We start from the raw sequence: 23442 nt of genomic DNA on the forward strand, positions 1-23442 counted from the left end.
TAATAAATTAAATTATCGTATAATTTTATAAATATACAGATATAAAATTAGTTCCCATTTAAAAAATTGCACTTAGTTTTACCTTGTACTTTTATCGGTAAGGCATTAGTGATTTGCAATTAACTAGATTATGCAATAAAACACTAATTTGCAAAATATATAAAATATAATATTTATATATATTTTTTTCATATTTATTTTTATTGCAATGATTTTTAATAACTGTTTATTATAATGCATTTTGTATTTTCCACAGGAAGAGATTCACGATAATATTCTTTATCGTTATTTTTATTATCCTTGATTAGTTTATTAAAATTAATTGAAATGTCAGCATTTCAATTTTAAAAGTAGGCTTCTAAAAATGTTTTGTAAAATATTCAAAAATCTATCGCGCAATCAGAATAGAATTCTGTGACTATTATTAAGTTAAAAAATATTTTAAATGCAAAAATGCTTTTCTATTATCTACTAATATGCTATATAAAGGCCCCATCATTTAACCGATTTTGTGTGATACACATAAGCTTTACGTATTTCAGTTTGTACTCGTCTTTTTTTTAATTTGTTCAATAATCTTTCGGTAACGTGTAACCATTAACTTGTATATCTAAAAGAAAACAGAAAAATAAGTTGTAACATGATGCAAGTAGTCACACAATAGAAGCTTCCAGAAGTAAACTTTCGAGATATCGAAACTCGAAATTTTATATCTACAATTTATCTACATCTTGTTAAAACATATTTTATAATCTGTTAATGTAAATCTTGTTTTCCTAACTTACTGATTCTGCATCATCGTAAGGGCGGCATACAAGTGCTGGTTCTGGTAAGCAACGTGTTATTTCATCAAAATTACTTTCATGTGAAGCGTGTTTAGCTTGATAAGCTGCACCTATCATGGCCGAATTAGCTATTTCCTGTTACACGTAATTACAAATTAATTTTTCTGCTTCTCTTTCGAAAATTTTATCAAACAATGCACGATTAAAAATAAAATCAACGGTACGTGTGAATAAATAATTAACATGTGTAGTGATAGTAAAATCGATAACCTAGAAATTAGCATAAATGCTTGACGAAAAAGTATTTTGAAGTACAATAAATATTTTGTAACGAATAATATTAATTGTAAAATTAGAAGACATATTACCGATGTGTACACTGGTGAATTGAAAACATCGGAAAGTACTTGTAGTATGGCTTTATTTGCAGATGCACCACCTGTTGCAATGATGCGTGTGTTTGGACCTATAATCGATAGTTACGAAATCATAATTTTAGAAACTTTTATGGCTAAGAATATTACAGTTAAAATTTTTTTAAATTTTCGTGTCTAAATGATGATATCGTGGAAAATGATGTCAGTGTTTCTAGTTATAGTCGGATCATTTTTCCAAACTATAATCAAGAAATTTTGATGGGAATAAGAATATTTATTCGTGTAATGCTTAATTCTGCCGCGTGGTATGCAAAAACGTTTGTATTTGGTTGTGACTGTTCCACGAACAACAAAAGCGACTGAGACGTTTGCCCTTTGATTGGCGGGAAGGACAGTTACTGTTTGGCTGTCGTAACGGACTGATCGAAAATATAAATTCATTACAGGCATTTGTGACTTTCTTTCCTACAAGAATAATTATTCTTATTTGTTCCCTTTCGTCCTAGATTTGTGAATATTCGTCTATTTAGCAGTATTTCATAGAAAGTGTGAATACGTTTCTTTTTTTGTGCAGGTTGTCATTGTGTTTGTGTGTTTGTGTGTTTGCGTTTTCGATACCAGGCAGGATTTTATCAACAAATTCGAAGGTTACTCTATGGAAGACTACGTACAGTGAGTATCACTTAAAGTTGCACACGTTATGTTTCAATTTTTGTCTATAAAATATGAAGATCGAAATAAATGGATGAAACTGAATGTAGGAAAATAGTTAAACGTATATAATTTTGTCATTTACAAATGAAACGTAAACGGAAGTTAATTTACGAATGAATTTAACATTTTTATTCATTATTCGCGAATAAAATTTGCTCAACTAGAACAAAAAATATTTTAATATTTTACAATCGCGAAATTATACAAGGTGTTCGACCAATCCTGGGAAAAATTTTAATGGGAGATTCTAGAGGCCAAAATAAAACGAAAATCGAGAATATCAATTTCTTGACTGAGGCTTCGTTAAAAAGTTATTAAAAAATTAAATTAAAAAATTTCAAATCATTCTGAAAAAATTATTTTTGGTTGCAGGGGTCAATTACAATCATTTTTGGTGAATACATATACCCCCGAAATTCTACCCACTTTCTAGAAAAAAATTTGAGGTGTGAAATTTTTCGACAAAATTAAAAAATTTCAAATTGTTCTAAAAAAATTATTTTTGGTTGCGGGGGTCAATTGCAATCATTTTTGGTCAATAGACATATCCCCGAAATCCTGCGCATTTTCGGGGAAAAAATTCAATACGGGCGTAACTTTAAACGTTAATAACTTTTTAACGAAGCCTCCATCAACAAATAGGTATTCTTGATTTTCGTCCTATTTTGGTCTCTAGAATTTTCCATTAAAATTTTTCCCACGGTTGGCCAAACACCCCGTATTACAAGATTTTACAAAACGTTATACTTTTTCACTCACCAATAACGAAACCAAAATCCTCGGCGTGGGCTCTTTTGGCAACGAATTGACCCTCGATTAGAGCTCTTACTTCTACCTCTTTCGAGCTGTACCGAGATATTTTGTCGTTGGCTTTGTTGAATCTATGGTCGCCGATGACGAATGGTAAAATTTCTTGTGCGTCAAAATATAAACCTAAATTTCCGAAATTGCCACGTGGGGTACTGTCCAGTAACTCGTTAAAAATCTGCCATGAGCCCTGTGCCGCGCTGTCGCGGATTCTTTCGCGAGTTAGGGATCCATTTTTGAAGCTAAAAATTGGCATAATAAAAAAAGACAAGCGGCATCTTAAAACTGAAAGTTAAAGCTTAACATTTAAAAAGCACTGATATTAATTCATTTACAGTTCAGTTTCGGGAAGTTGTAGAAAAAGAATTGGTTTGTAATTTTATATCATTTTAACGATGATAACAAAAATTATTAAATTCATTCGAAAGTTTATTGAATTTAATAATTTATCTTTAACTTCCTCGGATGATTCGTTAATGCCAACGAACCGCAAAGTACGAATAAAATGATTCAAATTCGATTGTGACCTACCAAAGCAGTGCCATGTAAGCTTTATCGTCGAGAGGGTTGCAAAAGACATGACCTTCCAAGACAATTTTCGGTTTGTTCAGCGACAAAAACAAAGTATCGCTCGTTCCTAAACTACAGGCGATATCTCCTTCTTTTAGTCTCATTCCTGTTGCGTTGTGAAGCGAACAGTGAATTATTTAACGGTGAAAAATGATTTCAGATGTAAGATTAGCGTGTTATCCAACGCTTACCTATTAGAGAACCTGCATTGTCTCCCGTGAATGCAATTATCCTGCATGACTCGTCGAAGCAGAATCTTTCTACGAAATAAGACGAAATTGGCCCGACGTCGCTACATGAAGGAACGGGTTTACCTAATTTCTCTCTTAGATTCGGGCCGCATGTCTGAACAAATAGCAAACCACGAGTAAGTACCAAATAATTTCTCAAAACGGTTCACATACAGCAGTAATTTTTACTTAAAATTATTGCAATTGTACAGGGTGTTCGATCAACCGTGGAAAAAATTTTAATGGGAGATTCTGGAGATCAAAATGAGACGAAGATCAAGAATGCCAATTCGTTGATCGAGACTTCGTTAAGAAGTTATTACTGTTTAAAGTTGCGCCTGTAGATAGGCAATCTTTGTGCAGCTGTGTGCGCGTGATAGAGGTTCTCACTTGCAAGACAGTATAGCTGTTGATACGTCATCAAGTAGAGTTCCTCATGCTGAGTGAGAACCACTGTCTCATACACGCAGCTGTATGCAGATTGCCGTTCTACAGGCGTAACTTTAAACGTTAATAACTTTTTAACGAAGCCTCAATCAACAAATTAGTATTCTTGATTTTCGTCTTATTTTGGCCTCTAGAATCCCCCATTAAAATTTTTCCCAGAGGTGGCCGAACACCCTGTATAATATATTTTACTATCTTTCTCTTATTTGTTTAGCTTCTTTTCGTGTTGCTCTTTAATTTGTTTTAACAAACTGCAGCACAGTAGTAGAACAATTCTTCGGTGAAATGAAAATTGTACCTCCAATAGCACATCGTCCCAATCTTTCGTACGAATATTTAACAAATTCATTCCGGATCCATCGGAATAATCGATAGGTGCGAAGTCGCCAATGAACAAGGAAGCAAGAAAACTGCTAATCAAAGAGATTCTCTGAAAACGATGTAAAAGCATATTAATAAATGACAATAGGCTCGTTTCCAAACACTTTGTAGCAGAGGATGCGTATTAGTGATGAAAATACAGCCACATGCCCGCGTATAATGTTATTAGATACTTCTGTAAATACAATAGTCTCCGGGCGGAAGAAACGTAATTACGTGGCTCGTTTGATGTCACATATCCAAGGAAGGTAGCGTTTTTATTCTAAAAAACGATTATTCTTATTTTGTTATATATAATTACTTGTACAGGGCGTTTGCTTTGCAGGGCGTGCTTCTAGGAAATCTCGTCCCATCAATTTGGCCTAATTCCTGGAATGCAAAAGTTCAAACGAGCCACTATTCTTAACGCGCGCGTTAATTTCATCCCTCGCGTTAAAATAATTATCGTCACAAGCCACACAAAAAAGTTCATATATCTCAACCAACAGATCTACACATGTCGAATACCTCGAGCGATGGCCGTTCTCTTTTTTTTCAATGAAGCCGGGAGTGTTTTAGTAGATATACCTCAGTGTTACTGTAGGCTTCAGACCTCCTGCGTGCTATTTTCGCTATCTGAGGTCCTGAGAATCTTTCGTACGCCCGAGATCCCGTTATCTCCGCTAATTTCTGTAACCACATTCAACCGTGTCTCGTCAGAATAATCGATGGTAATTATTTGGAATCATGGCCGCCACACCGATTCGAATGATATTGAAATATGTTGTAGATATTAATATTTTAAGCAACTTTCCCCTATACAAGGTGTTCGGCCACCCCTGGGAAAAATTTTAATGGGAGATTCTAGAGACCAAAATAAGACGAAAATCAAGAATACTAATTTATTGATTGAGACTTCGTTAAAAAGTTATTAACGTTTAATGCTGTTAAACTGCGCTGTTCGCAGATTGTCGTTCTACAAGCGGAACTTTAAACGTTAATAACTTTTAAACGAAGCCTCAATCAAGAAATTGATATTTTTGAATTTCGTTTTATTTTGGCCTCTAGAATCTCCCATTAAAATGTTTCCCAAAGGTGGAGAAACACCATTTCTTGACTCTGATTACTAGAATATGCGTGAAAAGGAGACAGATAAGTTAGTTTCGCATTTAAAGTGTACGGACAGAATAAAAATTTGTTTTGAATATCGATATCTGCAGCATATTTCGATATCATCCAAATCGATGAGGCGGCCATGATTTCAAATAATCGCCCAATCGTTCAGCATATTAATTAATTATGAATCAGCCTGACGGTTTTCGCAATTTCGCGGCTGTAATTCGCAATATTACACGACACCGTCGGGACACGAAGCCACGGTGATCATTTTTTGGGCACCGATCGCGAGCAAGTTTATCGTCGATCGCGAGCAATAAAATCAATGAAATATTCGATTAACCGTGCAAAGGTCAGGAGTACGCGAGCGCGTCTAGACGTTCGTCCAACGAAACCGAAGAATCTAAAAATACCGAGTAGGTAACGAAACGGTACTCTTTCACCATTTCTTCGGCTACCATTCCAGCCGTCAATGCGCGTTAAAAAACGTTTCGTCCCGACGCGATCAAGGATAACTCAATAGAGGAAATCGTGGATCAGGTTTGCAACGAATGTGAATTGCAAATCGATTCCCCGGTTTCGATGAATATTCATAAACGCTGTATTTGAACGTTCCCAAAGTATGGGCATGTATTTTTTTTTTTAATTTCCGATTAAAAATGCAGAAAAGATTAAGCTCTATTTTTGGAATTCGATTGACTTTCTGGGAACGAAAAGGACGATTATCTCGTACTTTTTCAGTTGAATCCAGATGTATTTATGAATTGCACCTTCATGTTGTTTGCGTAGATTTTAAAATCTGTTTTTAATTTTATTTTACGACTTAGATATACAAGACGAAAGGGCCTGATTGGCCCACGGGCTGGACTTTGTGCATCGTTGATCTAGTTACTCGGCTAAAATGGGACGGTGCAACGTCATCTAGAAATCACATGCGACATGCCATCTAATGGAATTTCTTCCAATAATTCACGCAATTGATTACTCCACAAATTGACATAGGATTGACCTGTTAATCTTCTATTAAGTAAAACTAGGAGTTATCGAACATTGTATACAAACAGTTTAGAAGAATCAGTTATACTAGTTTAGTCTGTGATTTAGAATTGTCGGAGTAAAAATAGTTATTACTCGAGAACAAGAACAGACATGTCTCTATGAACTTTTGTTATCGTTTAAGTGTCCTTGATCGATTGCAGCGTTGCAATAAGTATCGAAATTATATCGTCAAGTTAATTTTCTCCCGTAGAAAATTTCAAATACTTTTTGTTTACATTATGTAATTTTATTCGTTGTCATCCGCTGACGTAGTTTTTTATTCATCTTAAACAGACTGGTACTCCGAATATGCCGCGTTTTCTCTAATATTATTATTGTTTTCTGATAATTGTACTTACTTGAGGACCACCCGCTATCTCTTCTAAGATATTGCACTCCTTGGTTGTGCTGGAGTCCATCCATACAGGTGACGATGCCACCGAAAACGACGTGACAAGTTGCTCGTGCAAGAACTTTCCGGGATTCAATTGTTGCAAATGATTTCTACTGCCCTTGCCCCAGTAAACTGTGCCATGTTGCTGTGTAATTATGAACAGAGATAACATTATCGTCAGATTGTTTAAAACTGAGCTAAATTTTTGTGTTTATAAGGGTCGAGCGTTACGAAACTTTCGTCCGCTTTTACAGTATCTAAAATTGATAGTGCTTCTAGTGTGCTGCAGTTTCAATTATTTTTTACCTGTGCGCATCCAGAAATAGCGGCCACTTTGCTAAAATCGACGCCACAAACGCGTAATTTATCAAGTATCATTTCCAAAGCCTTCACCCACATCAAAGTGGGAGCTACCGCCACGTTTGGCTCTTCTTTCTTTTGAATGACCCCTCCATACGTTCTAAAAATGATTTAATCGACACGTTTTATCAATGGATTTTTTTATTTTACAAACATCTATTTCAATTTAGTCAAGTAATACTGGAAAGATTTGTCGAATCCTACTGTAATATTTTTGCAATATTCCGTGCTGTGTGGGTACATATAATAAGTATAATAGTGATAAATAACATACCTAAATTCTGGCAGATCATTATCGAATTGTACGTTAGCTTCGCAGAGAACAGTGAGATCGTTATCAACGACCACAGCTTTCAACTATAACGGACAAAAATATTTGTTAATCACTGTTTTCTTCGTTAAATTCATATTACAAGCTATCCTCAATTTGTTATTCACGGAATCGATTAAATTATGTGCAACAAGGTCCCTCAAAAGGAGAAACAAATCCACACGGATTGATCAATTAGTTTACACTACCTGCTGTGTATTCTAAATTTAATCCAGAATTTTAAATTCAAAACACTATTTTTGTGCTTCGATCGAATGAATATGCAAACAACTGTCTCGCAATGGCAAACATGTAGTTCTACACGTGCTGCTTAATATGCAGCCGTTTATGTTTTATCGAACAGGAAGTGTAAAATATTTCGACGTTCGTAATTGTGTTATGCAATACTATTTTTCGCGATTAACGGGCGAATTACAATAAGTGTAAAAAGTATTTATACAACGAATAATTTCAGAGAATGTTTTGTATAGCTCCCTTTATTAACACATTTCTATAAGGTAAACAATTTGTATATATTTTAAGTACTGTCTAGAATAAATTTGATGTAAGAAGAATTGAAGTATTTGCGTCTTTTACGAATAAGTTTCTGAATATACAATAAAACCTTGATTATTGCAGAAAGTTTGATATTAAAAAAATAGACATTTTTAAAAATATATACAAATTTTGTTATGAAAATTTAATCAAATGTGGAGCTATATGAAGTTTCTTCTGAAATTATTCATTCTACGAATACTTTGTACACTCACTGTACGCTCTATTCATCGGAATTAATGACCGGATAAAGCTCGTGTTTGATGAGAATCGATTAAGTTGATAACGTGTTCTCGATTATTTTCCTTTTTTTCCTCTTTGTTTTTTGTGTTGAACGCGAGTTCGAAAGTTTCGTAATTTTAATTATCTAATGAAGCATTTTGCAATTTCAATTATCTCTTTTCGACCGTCTCTAGTATTTCGTATTTTTTCTCTTTAAACAGACACACTTTTCCCTTGTGTATCGTTTCGTCATTTAATGTTATCATCGCATTAGATAATTGTGACCTGGCGTGTGCACGTCACACACTTTGAAATACACTTGTTTCGATCGATGAAAATGCGCTTTCTAAAGACGATCTAAAACAAATGTAGCTATTTTGATACAAAATTAGATTTGTTATTGATATTAATATTATCAAAAATGGGATGTTGTATGGTCGGACTTATAGGAAATATGTGAAATGTTTTCAAAACAATAGATTGAAAAAAAGAAGAGACGACAATTATTTTCATTAATTGATTTTTATCATCTTATTAATTTTATTCGATTGTGATTACTTTAATCATAAAAATCAACAAAAATCTTACATAATTGCTATGGCAATTAATTCCAATATTGTTTATTAACGAACGTTCCTACGTAATAGGCGATTTTCGAAAGTTAAAAAGACGCGCGATATCGAGTGCCTGCGCGAACGACGATGCGCGGTAACAACCAGTACACGCATCGTTAAAATACGAAGGAATAAACTACGCTTAGAAGCAACTAAATGTCGACTTCCTGTTGGTTACTACTGTACGACAACACCAATTACTTTTCGCGTGGTCAGTGAAGTTGGAAAAGCGAGGGAAAGAAGTCGGAAATAGGAACAAATGGCTGGAGGAAAGAGGAACGAGAGAAATGAACCACGAATGCGCTAGATTGTCATCCATGGCTCGCGTCGACGATAAGCGTTTTTGTCCGAGGAGAAAGTGTGTCTCACATCAAGGATTATTCGTTAGATAGAGACGTCCGACGCGCGACGAAGAACGGTTCGCGAAGTTATGAGGTTTATAGGGATTTACCTGCTGCGTGCTGAGATCGAACCCTAAATATGTCGCGTTCGAAGTTGCACTCATGTTTTGACCGCAGATCGACACGCAATGCGACGAAATCGAGGTACGAGCACGCTATTATTAAACTTACAATGGAACAAACAGATACGAATAAGCGAACACTTCACCCTGCGACTGGTATCGCTTTGATAGTCGAGAAACTAATGTACAAATGATCTAGTCCGTACGTAGCCTACGGTTACCCTCAACACGACCCATGGCATCGTTACGCGCTATTTCACGTTACATTACGACGTAATGTGGATAAACGGGATAGAACTAATCTTATCGTTGTTTATAATAATAGAACCGCCGTTCGTTGCGTAAGGCTGATTAATGGAACGACAAAATTCCCTCTAATTAGCGTTACACGTTCTTTACATTTATTTCAATACGATTTGATTGTCGTCGCTTCGCGACGAAGAGGTTAGGTTTCCGTCGATATTACTTTTTGCAGACAACGTCGAGTTTCTTTATCGACTGGTGTCGCGTAAGGTATGTTATCTGCCCTGCACCTGCTGTGCACAGCGTTCTTTCTTACAGGATAACTCGTTGGATATTAACGCGATCTGGTGACTGTAATCTGCGAAATTTATCTCGTAGAATGCAACGTTTGGTCGGTTTCTAAAACTAGTTTCATTGGAATAGTATAGATGCTGGTTAGTAATTAAACTTAGAAGACACGATTCTTTCTAGGTCACATTCGTTTTTTCTATTTGGTTGATAGAATTCGATTTGATTAGAAATATATAATTAGTTATCTTGAGCAGAATGCATCATGGTTTTCGTAAAATTATTATTTAATGAAGCGAAGTGCATAAACTTGTTCAGAACAATTTATTCGCTTGATAAACTCAACACACCGTGTTTTAAATGAGTACATTCAAAGCGTACCACTATTTCCGCGATTATTGAAATTTGAAATTAATAATTTAGTAAAACATGTTGATGAATGTCGAATTAAATGATACATTTGACTTGACATTTGAGTGGCAGATACAAGATGGCGGACTATAATGGCTGACGCGCCAATTTTCATCACAGTCCAACGTTTATTTTATATGCACATATTAAATGTAATTCAAAACGAAAATGAAACAATTTTTAATATACGGATTGTAGCAGCATAATCATATATCTGCAGAATGGTAACTTCTTCGTTCGAACGATTTAAGAACTCGTCGAAAAAAGATGTAATCGTAAATTAAAAAAATACCTATCTGTCTATCATTAATAATTAACATCAAAACTTTAAATTGCAAGGGAACACGACCAAATTGGGACACGTTAACGGAGGTTCATTGAAATATAACGTGAAAAGGGTATGGTTTGTTGCCCGTAGAGGCTGGACACGGCATTTAACAGCTCATTATAATGTCAAACATAAAAACGCCCACCCCAAGAACAACGTTATTTTGTAAAGGAGGCTGCAAGAAATACCCTCGCAATGTTTCGGATTTTTACAAGGCGACGAAAAATTTGCTACGCAAGAATATTTAAAGGAAACGAACTGCTAGGACGAATATGATATACGATGGAAAGAAAGCTGGTCGTCCAACAATTTCTATGGAATCCTTGACATGGAGCGCAAAAGGTGATCGATTTGGCGTGGAATGACCCGACCGGGGAACCGGTTCTTTACACGGTTCGGCCATAAACTCCGTCCGTAAAACAATTATCAAGAACTACCGGCAAAAGCACAATAATTTGCGAGAAGTATCGTTCCAGTGATGCGTGGCGTCGTTTTCTGGGAAAGGCGAAAACGAGGAGCCCCGAAGGCGAGCGTGCAGCGATGCCGGCCGATACTGGGTGGCAGACCGATGCATCGCGGTGCAATCAGTTGTAGGAACAACTGGACGACGGTGTGGAGGGGGGACAGAAGTATGACGAGGAGTGGAGGAAAAGGGAACCAGTGGAAGATTGTTAAGTTATGTTAGCCGATGCACGGGTTTGTTTGCGTAGCCGGCGACGACGGTGAGCGCTCGGTATGGGGTGACCGGGGACGAAGAGCCAGAGGGAAAGGGAGGGGGAAGGGAGGGATGGTTGAGAAGAGGGTGCCAGGGGGTCTGGCCCAAGCCTGTTTGTCGGTCCCGTTGCCCTATAATCGTGGTATACGGATAATGGTCTGAGTTAAGGGACGCCGGGACGGACCGAGACTGGTGCGCCGGCGAGGGGAAGATGAGGAAAGAGATCAGAGAGAACGGACGCATAGGAGCCGCCAGCAACGGCGTCGGGACGAAGCAGTTTCGGACGCCAGGGCTCTTCTTCGGCGAGGACCGGCCGACATGAAAGCAATAGAGCGAAACTTTCGCTGGCTCGGCTCGCCTCATCGTTTGGCAGAGCTTTTCTTTCAATCGTTCCTTCGCGGCGACCGTAGCCGCGCAATAATTTTTGATTCGGCGACGAGAACCTGGGAATATAATTACCGAGAAAGCCTGTCCTACCCGGGAGAACGCTGACGGCGAAACCATTCGGGGAATGGATATTGAAAAGTATCCAAGCAGAGTAAACTCCTGTCGCTCTGGATCGAAACGAGATGAAAATACAAACGACGATCTAGTGTTCTTTGATGAAATATTATTCAAATATCGTTTTGGTAAAGTGAATAATTTTCAATGACTCCGGCGCATAAACTAGGCTGTACCTAACGCGAATGATAATCAGCGAACTCGGGCCGCTTCGATTCTTAATTAGATCTTCTAACGAGGAAAACCCAAGTTTTTATGCAGAATTCGTCACACGGAGGTCGGAGGAATGCCTAATTCTTGAGAACGTCGTGGAATCGATAAATTTGGATTCCCAGCGACACTTTCCCTAACAGTAACCATATTCTCTTCGCTTCTTGCCTTAACATTGACGCGTTGGAATGTGTTGATCAACAACCAAACGAGTTGCATCGTATCTGTCCTCGTAAAATGGCGTCTTTGCATCTCGTTCGCTGTAGCCCCGGGTTTCGGGTCTCTGCTTAAACCCGAAAGATCACCGGTAAACGTATCGTATATCGATTTCTATAAGAGTTACGAAAGTATAACCGAAAAATAACGGTGAAATACCGGTATTTCGCATTCCGGCGCGAGTCTCCGTTGCTCGCCGTTCACCTGTATCGGTGAGTTGAATGCGTGTTTAACGCGTACGGCGCGTGAAAGCACACCGAGAGGGGAACGAGGGGGTCGATCCTGGAAGATAATCTCGAGCCAATATTTTCCGCATCGACAAACAAGGGGTAGCGAAGGGGGCGGCACCGTAGACTGGGAATTTTTTTCAAAGAGCAGAGTTTTATTATCTAAACACATCGTCGTGGAATATATCGACAGAGCGACGCGGGAGGGAGGGGGGACAAAAAAGGGGGAAGGGAAACAGGGGTGGCGCAGAAGCGGCGGATGGCGTCGGCGACAGCCGGCAAAGCCATGTCGTCGCCGTCGAGCGGACGACGACGAAACGACGGGCCGCTCTCTCGTGCAGACGGACGACGGAACGTAGAGTGAGACGGAAAGGGAGACAGAGACAGCCGGGCGCCGATTCCAGCGACCGGCCGGCGCTAACCTCGACGCCAACCGTGGAGCGTCGCCGACACTGTCGCCGCCGCCGGGCGACCGACGACACGACGAAGACGACAACGTCGTCGACGACCGCGACGTCGACCAATGCAAGTTTACTTCTTCTGTTGGCATCGTGGCACCGTCACGACGGGAGTGGGATGTTGCTCGTCGGTCGCCAAGCCGGAGGGCGCCCTGCCCCTAACCTCCCCCCCCCCCCCCCCCCTCCCGTGCACCAATACACGTTTGCTTTGGTACTGTCAGCTAAAATTCCCGATCCTGGATACGTCAATAGCGTCATGTTTTGTCCAGGAATAATTATGAATCCCGATCCAACGGTGGCTTCGGTGCCAGCGCGTCTCCCTGCATCCTACGCCACCCCGTCGTTACAAAACCAACCGCGTTCCTCGATTGATCATAAGACGTTTGTTCCTGGAGCACGCCGTTCGGTTTTATCGTTTCGCAGGACTCTTGTAACGTCCGTCCAATCGGGAGAAGTGTTTCCGAAATCTATTTACCTCGGAACGGATCCTCCGTCCGGAACACTCGAAGCATCGTCAGGGGCGTTGATTGCGTTCTCGCGGGACATTTTTATTTTTCTCGAATTTTTTCCCTTCCCTTCTTTTTACGTGGGAAGGTTGTTTCGAAAGGGGTGATTTTATCAAAGATCTTCGGCACGACACGTTGCGTACTAACAGGTCTATAAGATGTTAGGATTTCGTAATTTATAAACAATGTAGGAATCGTCAGAATTAAAAAAATACCTCAGCCGTCGGACTGTCGAAGGAGTAACCGACGCTCCGGGCAATTTGTATTTTTATTTTCGTGTCTTCCATTGTTTCAGGAGTAGTAGCCACCGCTTTATGTTTTACGTAACCCCCATAAAATGGAATCCAGCGACGTTAAATCCGACGATCGAGGCGGAACAGGACCGCTTCGTCCGATCCATTTATTTTCAAATTTTGTTTGCAATGTCCTACGCGTATTTCTAGCATAATTTCTCAGGGCACCGTGTATCTTTCTTCTCGCGTCCGATTGAATGTTTTCTAAAAATTCAGTCGGAAGAAAAACACACTGAAAACGAGTTACTTCAAAGTCGTTTAAAAATCATTGTATATGATGGATTGTTGAACTCGTTTTTCCAGTCAGTTGTTAGAAAGTCCAAAATATATAGTGCAATGTGAAAGAGTGAAAGAGCAGAAGACGTTAATTTATTTTATTTTATTTGACCTATTAAGGGGAAAGGTTGTGCACCCCTGAAACATTACAAACATTTCAGCGTCGATTCTCACAGTGATTCGAACGATCGGGTCCCCGTGCCTCTGGATCCAGGACGATAACTCATTTTTTCGGTGGATAGAGACCGGCGCCTGTGAGTATAGGGATCCTCCCTCCCTGTACCCATGTTTTAACCCATGCCAGCGCCTACCCCCGCGTATCCACGAAAAGTAGGAGCGACCATTGGGGCGGAAGATGACTACGCCGGCTCCAGCGTGGGGCGCCAAGTGTTTTGATGCTTGTTATGCGAAGGGGAGCTTGATAAACAACGAGTTGGAGAACGAAGCCGGACCATGGATCGTCACCATCACCTTCCACCCACACTTAAAAACGACATCCGACCGACTGGCTACGATTGTGTCATTACTTACGACAGAATTGATATCCCGATGTTATAACATCCCTTATTCGTTTTGCTGGTGTACCGTCGAACGGCGGGGAACGCTCGTAAAATGAAATCGCTAACGCGCGTTGATTGCCTGGCAACAAATTGAAATACACTGGCCCCGCAAAAGTCTTAGGACGGAGTCATTATATCTCGCGTAATGGCCCGAACACGCGAAACGGTTTTTTGAACGATTCGGGTCATTTTACCGAATCGGTAATAACCGAAACCACCGTCCACGCAGCTTCATTTTCACGAGCATACAGGATATGCTACCTCCACCTTTACAGACATCCGACATAATAAGGATTAGAACAAAATTAAACCACTAAAAATAATTTGCCAAGAAATTGAGGTAACCGAACCATCGAATAGAATATTCCCGCTTCCGTGATAATATTTCAAAGCACGGAATCGCCCCGGACATGGAAAATATGGGCGACGAAAAATTAACGAGAAGCCGCGATGCGAAATGGAGATCGTTAAAATTGATAAAATAATGAACTCTAGTACCATCGTGCTGGAAATAGTACGGAAACATCTGTGATCGTCGACGTAGAAAATTTGTATCGATGGAATCTCCTTGTTTAACGAGATGAAGATCGCACAAAAATTGTATAAATGTTTTTTAGATCGCAAAAAAAGTAGGTTATCTTATACTCGAGGAGGAGAGTAAAAGAAAATTTAGAAAGATACCAATGACATAAATATTTCATGCATCGTTTTAAAGTTGCCGCGTATCTTGGTCGCAGAAATTTTCTTTGCTTTTCAAAAAGTTTGGAAACCGCTAAGATAGAATCACAAGCATCGACGTCTGAATAATACAACGCAAACTCTGGAATACTATTTAGACAGAAAAGAATAGAATGCCAAGTTTAGTTGAGGTTTTTCCAAAATTGTTTGCTCGTTTTGCAAGAAGCCTCGGTATGTACCAGCGAACGTCTTCTTCGTTGTAACAAACGACGAGGATGTGAATCTTGTAGAAATGTAAATAATATAAAGAGCCGCTCGGACGTCGGATTATTAAGACTCGTTGGATAATTTATAATGTTGCATTCCAATGTTACGGAATTAGATGCACTAATGATCCTTGCCATACCATTTCACCCCATCGCTATCATTATCCGCGTTCCGTTCTTACGTACCGCGCAAAAGGAACACGTTTAAATGCATGTGTCCGACAGAAATAGTATTTGACTTTTAACGAAACGAGCAAACACGCTCTGCAGTATTTATCCACGCATTCACCAATAGTGCAAATATGAATATCTCGAAGGAATTTACCACTTTTTTAAACGTCGAAGAGGCAAAAAAATAATAAAGTCGTTGCTAGAACCGAACCTCTATTTAATTTTAGCGATGCGTTATGCTTTGCTATTAAAATTCTTGAATAGAACTTAAATAGTAATAAAAAAAAAAAAAAATTAGCACGTGCTACAGCAAGACCTACGCTAACAGTATTTACACTTTGAGCTCTGCATTTATATTTAGTACATTACAACTATATTACAATTTATACATACAAATTTTTTTTTATAAACGTTTACTAAATGTGGATATCTACTCTAAGCAATTTAAGGGAGGGAACTAAGAGTGACTCTGTATAGCGCAAATGATATTGCGTTTATCCGCAGTCAGAAGCAAGAAAAGTTTCCGGTATACGATTAGTCGTTCGATTGCACTCGGTCAAGCACCTTGGTGTGTACGATTCTCTCGTGTTCTTTTAGTTGGCCGTGCATGAACGTAACAACCCCCATCCCTCTTTCGTTCTTTCTCTTTTGGTTCCCTCCACCACCCTCGAACCAGTACTCGTACTCGAGTTCGTACACCAGCATTTCCCAACGTGGGCGGCAGTACCCCCTGAGGGGGTGCAAGAGTCTTTCAGGGGGCGGTTGTTACGAGCCATTTGCAAATTACATCACTTTCTTATGGGAGGGTGTAGCAGTTCTTTCCTTATAATTAAATATATTAAAAATTAAATCTCTGTCAATAGAAGTATAATTTATATGTAACCCTTAAGTGGATTATTTGAGCCGCCGCGTCAACGTAATTATTTAAAAATTATTATTGTTTAAATGCTTTAATGGAAAGTTGATTACCATTTACCAAGTTGGTAAAACTCAACGTTAAGTAAAATAATTCAATCGAGATTGAGAGTCCACTTAAGGGTTAAAAAAGAAGACTAATAGCAAGTTCTTCGGGCCTCAGATTCGAGATCCAACGTCTCGTAAAATTTAACGTAGTTAAAAACAATTGATAACGTATCTAACAAATATTGTAATGGGGAAGCGGTCTCCGCATATTTGCCAAAGACTTAGCAAAAGGGCGTTAGACGGAAAAAGGTTGGGAAACGCTGTCGTGTACGAGCGACTCGAGAACGCGGCATACGTACACGGACGCACACGCGTTCGCGGAATGGCGTCAAGATTCGCGTCGCCACGTTACTGGCGCGCCGCTGCTGTGTCGCCGCGAATTCGCGCCGGACGAGGCCGCCCTTAGGCAACAGACAACCACAGGGGTGAGCAGACAGGCTCCAGTCGTCCTCTCTACACTACGCTACATATTGCGCGGCCGTCGGGCTCGCGGCCAGTCGACGCTCGACGATCGACGCAGTCGGTCTTCGATTGTTTATTCCAATCACCCCGTCTTCCAAATCCGTCGACGGTGCTCGACGTTTTGCCGCCGTTCGTTCGCCAATTTCGAAGTCACGCGATCCCTGTCGCGGTCGATGCCGGACCGGTGCGGGTCGTTTGAATTTCCCGCGCTCACGCGGCGGGCCTCGATGTCGTAATTCGAAGTGCGTCCAGCCAGTTACCGTGCCCAGCCACGAACGCGGGACGGAGGAATTTGCGTGGCGGTTACGAGGATGCTGAAGTTGCGGCGATCTCGCACCAGGGCATAAATATCTTGGTAATAATCACTGCAGTAAAAGAATTTCGAACCTCTTGCGCGTAGATCGGCTCGCGATCGCTATCGGGTCGACGGGCATCTTGGATGTACGACGATTTGAAATCTTAAAAAGACGGAATAGAAGTCGGATTTGCATGTATATTGGAATACGTGGAGTCCAGGGGTCGTTTCGATTACGAATTTGATAGGGGTGAACGTGGATTTTGTACTTGTTATTTTGGATTTGTAAATGATTATTCTATGTAAGTGATATCGGAGCAAAGAAAACATGGTATACTGTATGAAAATTATTTTATCTTACTTTCAGATTCAGTATACGAAATATACGAAATATTTGAGTGGGGGTTTGTTTGTAGAAATTTTACAGATATCTTCCAAAACGATCTGAACAGGTTTTAGTAAAAATAGATTTCTGTGAAATTAATTGAAACGTGTAAAGTTTGACGAATTCTCCGCTCGATTCTACATAATTCTCCAATAAACTCATCGTATCTCGAAAACAATTTATGTTATCCAAGTGCAATAAATTTTACAGTAATCTATAATCTATAATAGTAGTAAAAATAAGTGGAGGATGATTGCCTATGACGATATCAATTGAACGCGGCTTAACGTATAATCATTTTAGCGGTAAAAATTCAGTTCTAAAATGTTAAATACCGTTCGAGTAATAAATTAAAATATGTAGAAGAATATGCAAAACTCGATTAACTCGCTGCCGAATCTACAAAATTATTCAATCGACTCGTCATATCTCACAGATTGCCTATCTTATCCAAGAATAATTTTCAATATTTTGGAATAAATGAACCAAGGGAAGTTCTCTTCTAAATGAGAAGTTTCTGCTTAGCAACAAATTATAATCCCATATGTGGAGAATAGGTCAATCAATTAATCTTATATCGTATCCATCTTGGTGTTAGGGATTCTAACTCATAATTCATACAAACAAATTACTAAATAATCATAGTATTGTTCTAAATCTACAGTAACGCAAAATAGAAACATGAAATCAGACTTTGACACTATTTGTGTCTGTGACTTCCTAATAATCGTTATTAATCTTTCGCACTCCAATGGCGCCGCTACGGCGACGTATGTAATTTCCACTCCAATTTAATTCAAAATTACGTATGGTAACATAAACTTAATTTAGTTAAATGGTCCAGCGAAATTACAAAAATTAAATAAACCATGGATGCGATCAAAAGCATTGCCATAAGTGCGTTTCTACTTTCGATTGACGGTAGACGTGATATCGATCACGTTCTATCAGTCGACAATCGGAACGCATCCAACGTTTTTCGTTACGTCTGCGTTAGCATGAGCAAGTTTTTTTACGCGGATTATATGTCTAGGTACAGTGAACTGTAGATTACGGGAAACTTTATTGCAAGTTCTACCTTGCTTTCGGTGCACAGCGCATGCGCGACAGTCGACCAATAGAGGAAGGCTGGAGTTGCAACAGGTGAAGAATGATGAGAGTTCAGTGATATCGTGTTAGTAACGAACCACGTGGATAAGAGGGAGGACCACGTCGGATGCATACCACTTCGTCGTTACAATATCCGTTATGAAAAACAAATGAAACCATAATTTAAAAAGCAAATAATTATTACTAGAACAATTTCTTGCGATTCCCACTCAAGCCTACATGATGCAATTATACTTCATGCAACGCAAGACCTAGTTTCGATATTTGTTAAATTGCATTTTTTTTTATTTAAAACTCCATGTAACCAGATTTTTATTTCTTCCATCTTCTTTTATTCAATTGTCAACATAATAATATTAATATTTCATTTTGTATAAATACATCTGCATACGTTTTGCATATGTTCACATAAATCTCCTATTTTCTTGAATGCTCAATAACTTGATAGTAAGATAAATTTAAAGAACAAAATAAATAATCATGCGAAGAAGAATATTATAATTACATACCTTCACATTATTTGAGTTAATATGCTTGCATAAATTATAATACTTTTAATATTAAACGCAATTCGACACTGTCTAATTATAAAAGAGCTTCGCCTTTTCCTTTTTACTTCAAAGATCTCACTTCGATATTTCACAAGTTTCTTAAAGTTTATACAATGTATCCATATAGTATACGTGTTATGACAGTATCCTATTGTATGGAAATATGAAAGAATTAAAATCATTATAGCTTCTTCCTCGTTACAATCTGATCTTGTTATTGTCTTTTACTCTAATTATATTTAATTATGATAATATCGTGTCTATTTTCACATTTCCTCTGACGTAAATGAAAACATTGTTAACCCAGATTTAATCATAAAACAATGAAATTTAATTAGTTAACGCTCGATTTCGATCTCCTCTTTATAAAATTACGTTATTTACACTTCGTGTTACGTTATTTATATCCATGATCTCCGTGCACACGTATGTAGATACGCATCGAAACCTTCGACATTATCAGGACAGTAACATTGACATTGCGCTGCATCTCGTGTATACACAAGGCACATTCTGATAAATGTAGTCGAAGGAAAGCGATATATACGATCGAATAGTCACGTAGAACGAGGAAGATATCTTTCATAGAGACGCATTCGCACGGAAATCGCCGTACGATCCAAGTGTCGTTTTGTTTTGCACGAATTATCAAAAATAAACAAGTGGAAAGAACCCCCAATTGTTCGACTTTGATTTCGTCGAGCTTTTGCAAAATGACACGACGTCATATATTTCAGAGTTGCACATGTTACGACACGCAGAAAGCCATGAACGTTGCTTTCAGTTACATAGTAAGACAATATGGCTTTGTCGAAAGTTCGAAAACCTCGGTTTCCATTAGCCACGGATCTTAGAAACCGTGTTCGAAACAACAGGTGGTAATGCACCTTTGAAGTGCAATTATACCGAGACACGACGTTTCCGCCAAAGCATTCGTTGCGCAAAGGGTTTTGCCACGACGTTGAATGCAACACTGTTAAAGCATATATGAATATATAAATATAACGCACCGAGGGAGCATCGTCGTTCACGGGTACACCGCCTCGAAAATCGGTGCTTTAAATAATTCCAACGGCATCTCGACTTCAAATACGGCCGATGAGGCCTCCTTTCAAATATTAAATTCCCCGTGTCGATGTGCACAATTTCGTATGCATGCACCTCGGTCATACGTGCTCTCCACGGCATCTCGCCTCTCGTCAACTACCCACTGTGCATGAATAAAGATGATGCAGGTTTTGCTAGCGACGTCGTACGCTTGTCTGAGAAGTGGCAGAGGACACGTAAGAAGAGTGGAATATAGCAATGGGACCGATCCGATGCTTGCAACTTTCAAACAATTCGCGACATACGATCCGCGACCTCGACCAGCGTCTCCAACTTTACTTCAGAGAGAAAAGGCTAGTATAAATTGGATAATTTCACGAAGGGTCCAAGACTAGATGACCTCAAGAATAAGAATGGAGGATTCAGGATTTAGTAAGGTAAATTTTGTAAACGATAGTTTCGAAGAAAGGATTCAGGACTAACCAACTAGTACATATATATTTGTTTACTCAATTTAAAAGAATTTTTATTTTAGATTACTCAAAATCCATCTAAATATATACAGAATCGAATACTTGCCTCAAATGCAACGCAATTAACGAGTGTTTCAAACTATAATGGTCTGGGATAGATTCCAGAACAATGAGTTGTGCTGTAACCGAAGCTTTCAATAACGTCTCGGGGACTAAGAGCTAGGGACCCATTAGATCGCACTCGGAGACGCTAACGAGCCTTCGTTCTGTCACATATTTCAAGGTCGTTGATATCGTCTCGGCCGTTAGTAATGTGCATAATTGCTAGACCGTGCGTTGGTCCCATCGCTAGTGGAGGGCATTCGTACGCGTTATGGCCAAAGAGAAATGATGGGCGAACAGGAGAGAGGAAGGAGCCAGGAGCGAGGGTGCACGAGTCGAGGGGCAGGGAAGAGGAACGGGACGGACAGGCGCCTATGGCGTGGATCCGAGTGGCGCCACCGCTAACGTAAGCGTCAGCGTTAGCGCCGGTCGCGCGTCCGGATCGGCCGATATTATCCAGGAAGTTACGAGCCGCACCTGTCCCATCATACCTCTCCCACCCATCGGGCCACGTCGTCCTCGTCGCTGCTTTTACGCAGGGCCGTCGCAACGCGCTTGTCCGCCGAGCGATTGCAGGTGCTCGACGCCACCAGATACCAAAACGCTTTTCGCATATATATTCGCACACCAATCCTCTACTCGACGCGATCTCCGTCGCTAACACGCGGAACACTGCCTCGTGCAACGACCAAGCTAGGTCTACGTTAGATGCAAGAACGATCGCAGATGCTCGACACAGTCGAACACCAACGGGTTCTCGTGACCGTTCAAAATACAATCCTCTGGTTAACGTAATCTCTGTTATTTACATACAGAATGCACCGCGTTTATTCTATCTCTGGCATGTAAAGAGTGAAATACTATGAGATCAACGCTATTAGACACTTGAAGTTTTCGCATTCATGCTAATTACAAGCTTCTAGTTAATGGAATCCCTGTTAGCGATACGCAGAACGTTAGATGAGGCCCAGAACTAACATATAGACTCGAACGTTAATCGATATTTTTAGGTAATTATTAACTTGCAGTGGCGCCTCTTGCGAATAAGATTACATTATAGTCATAAAGTCGCCAGAAAAAGACTGTGTCGTCTGAAGAGTCAGAGTTGTCCTCTTGAGCAATGCATACTTCGTGTGGGAAGTTGGTCGTTAAAGACCAGCCGAGGCTTCGGTGGTGCAACCGTCCTCTGTTCCCATAGTAACTAACTAAGTCCATGTTAGGTTTATGTTACATGCGGGAGCGATGGCAGGTGCACGACGCCACCGGATACCTGCAGTTTTCGCGTCTATTGGACGTACAATCTTCCAGATAACGTAATCTCCGTTACTAATATTTAGAAAGTACTGCACGTATCGTGCAGGCTAGGTCTATGGTGGATGGCAGGTGGTAATGTAAAAATACGAAGCACGACGATGTGAAAAGTTAAGCGCTGTGGAACAAAAATACGAGTTGCTTGTTTGAAAGAGGATTTTGAGGGACGCGCGTCGACTGGAATAGAGTTGCAATAGTAGGTACATGAAAAGAGGATGTTTGAAATTTAGTAGCGCGGTGAAACGATACAGAAAGATTTAGCAGAACGTGGTGATTGGAGCTTTCGTGGTAGGCGAAGATAAATTGGACAGGAGTAAATTAAACAAATAAATAGCAGCTTTGAGTCTAGAGCGTTGTAAACAACACGGTAAAGACGAAGATTCTCTGCCGCATATTCAGCCAGCCAAAACGTTGGAACGGAGGTGTAACGTGACCGAATTTACGAGAACGGTAAGGAGACGAGGAACGAATTCTGAACACGTCGTGTAAAAGAGGACAGTGTGAAACAAAGTGAGTCGCCGTAATCAAACAAGGAAACGCTGAGAAAGTACGAATTTATTGTGGGTTGATAAAACGCGACGAAAATGAGGTGGAAGACGTAAACGTAAATTAGTGGAACAGCAGTAACGCCTCAGTCGTAGTAACAAGACGGATCAAACGTTGCACCAAGATTCTTAAGGAGATATTACATCGTCGAATCAAGATTTTATACTCTGATAATTCTATTTCTGGGTTCGTTAATAGCTTAATAGCAACTGAAACTTGGGCTACCATTTTGTCCCATGGATTATTGTTAAAACTTACATATATGTTTAAAAAGAAATAAAACTGTTGGTTGGGTTATCGTTTCATCATCGTCCCGCACTGTAATACAAAATGCCGGATACAATATTTAGGTTGGGTCTGGGTTAGGTACAGGAGCAATAGCAGGTGTTCGACGCCGCTCAATGCTACCAGTTCTTTCGAATCCATCCAAAGTAGAATCTTCCGGTGTACGCGGTCCCCGGAATGTAAAAAGTCCCGGATGTAAGGTC

At 39.7% G+C, this 23442-nt stretch overlaps 1 protein-coding gene across 1 annotated transcript; it reads right to left on the reverse strand.

Annotated features, from left to right (window-relative positions):
* Nucleotides 1–7: 7 nt before the first annotated feature.
* LOC143345243 (xylulose kinase) lies at nucleotides 8–9716 on the reverse strand. The gene is made up of 12 exons (XM_076772162.1): nucleotides 9351–9716; nucleotides 7473–7555; nucleotides 7145–7298; nucleotides 6804–6983; nucleotides 4879–4980; nucleotides 4229–4360; nucleotides 3445–3598; nucleotides 3215–3359; nucleotides 2636–2925; nucleotides 1154–1251; nucleotides 786–920; nucleotides 8–610 (listed from the first exon to the last, which is right to left on the reverse strand). The coding sequence occupies exons 1-12, from the start codon at nucleotides 9402–9404 to the stop codon at nucleotides 539–541; spliced, it is 1599 nt and encodes a 532-aa protein (XP_076628277.1). The 5' UTR covers nucleotides 9405–9716; the 3' UTR covers nucleotides 8–538.
* Between the last annotated feature and the right edge of the window lie 13726 nt (nucleotides 9717–23442).

The sequence above is a fragment of the Colletes latitarsis genome, chromosome 9, assembly GCF_051014445.1.
Source record: "Colletes latitarsis isolate SP2378_abdomen chromosome 9, iyColLati1, whole genome shotgun sequence".
Lineage (NCBI taxonomy): Eukaryota > Metazoa > Arthropoda > Insecta > Hymenoptera > Colletidae > Colletes > Colletes latitarsis.

What these genes read in the sequence shown, in the direction of transcription:
- LOC143345243 (XM_076772162.1), bottom strand. Translation starts at nt 9,404, where the DNA reads ATGAGTGCAACTTCGAACGCGACATATTTAGGGTTCGATCTCAGCACG. An exon ending in AATGATCTGCCAGAATTTAG is followed by an intron (nt 7,299 to 7,472) that starts GTATGTTATTTA and finishes AATCATTTTTAG; the next exon opens with AACGTATGGAGGGGTCATTC. An exon ending in AGATAGCGGGTGGTCCTCAA is followed by an intron (nt 4,981 to 6,803) that starts GTAAGTACAATT and finishes ATGTGGTTACAG; the next exon opens with AAATTAGCGGAGATAACGGG.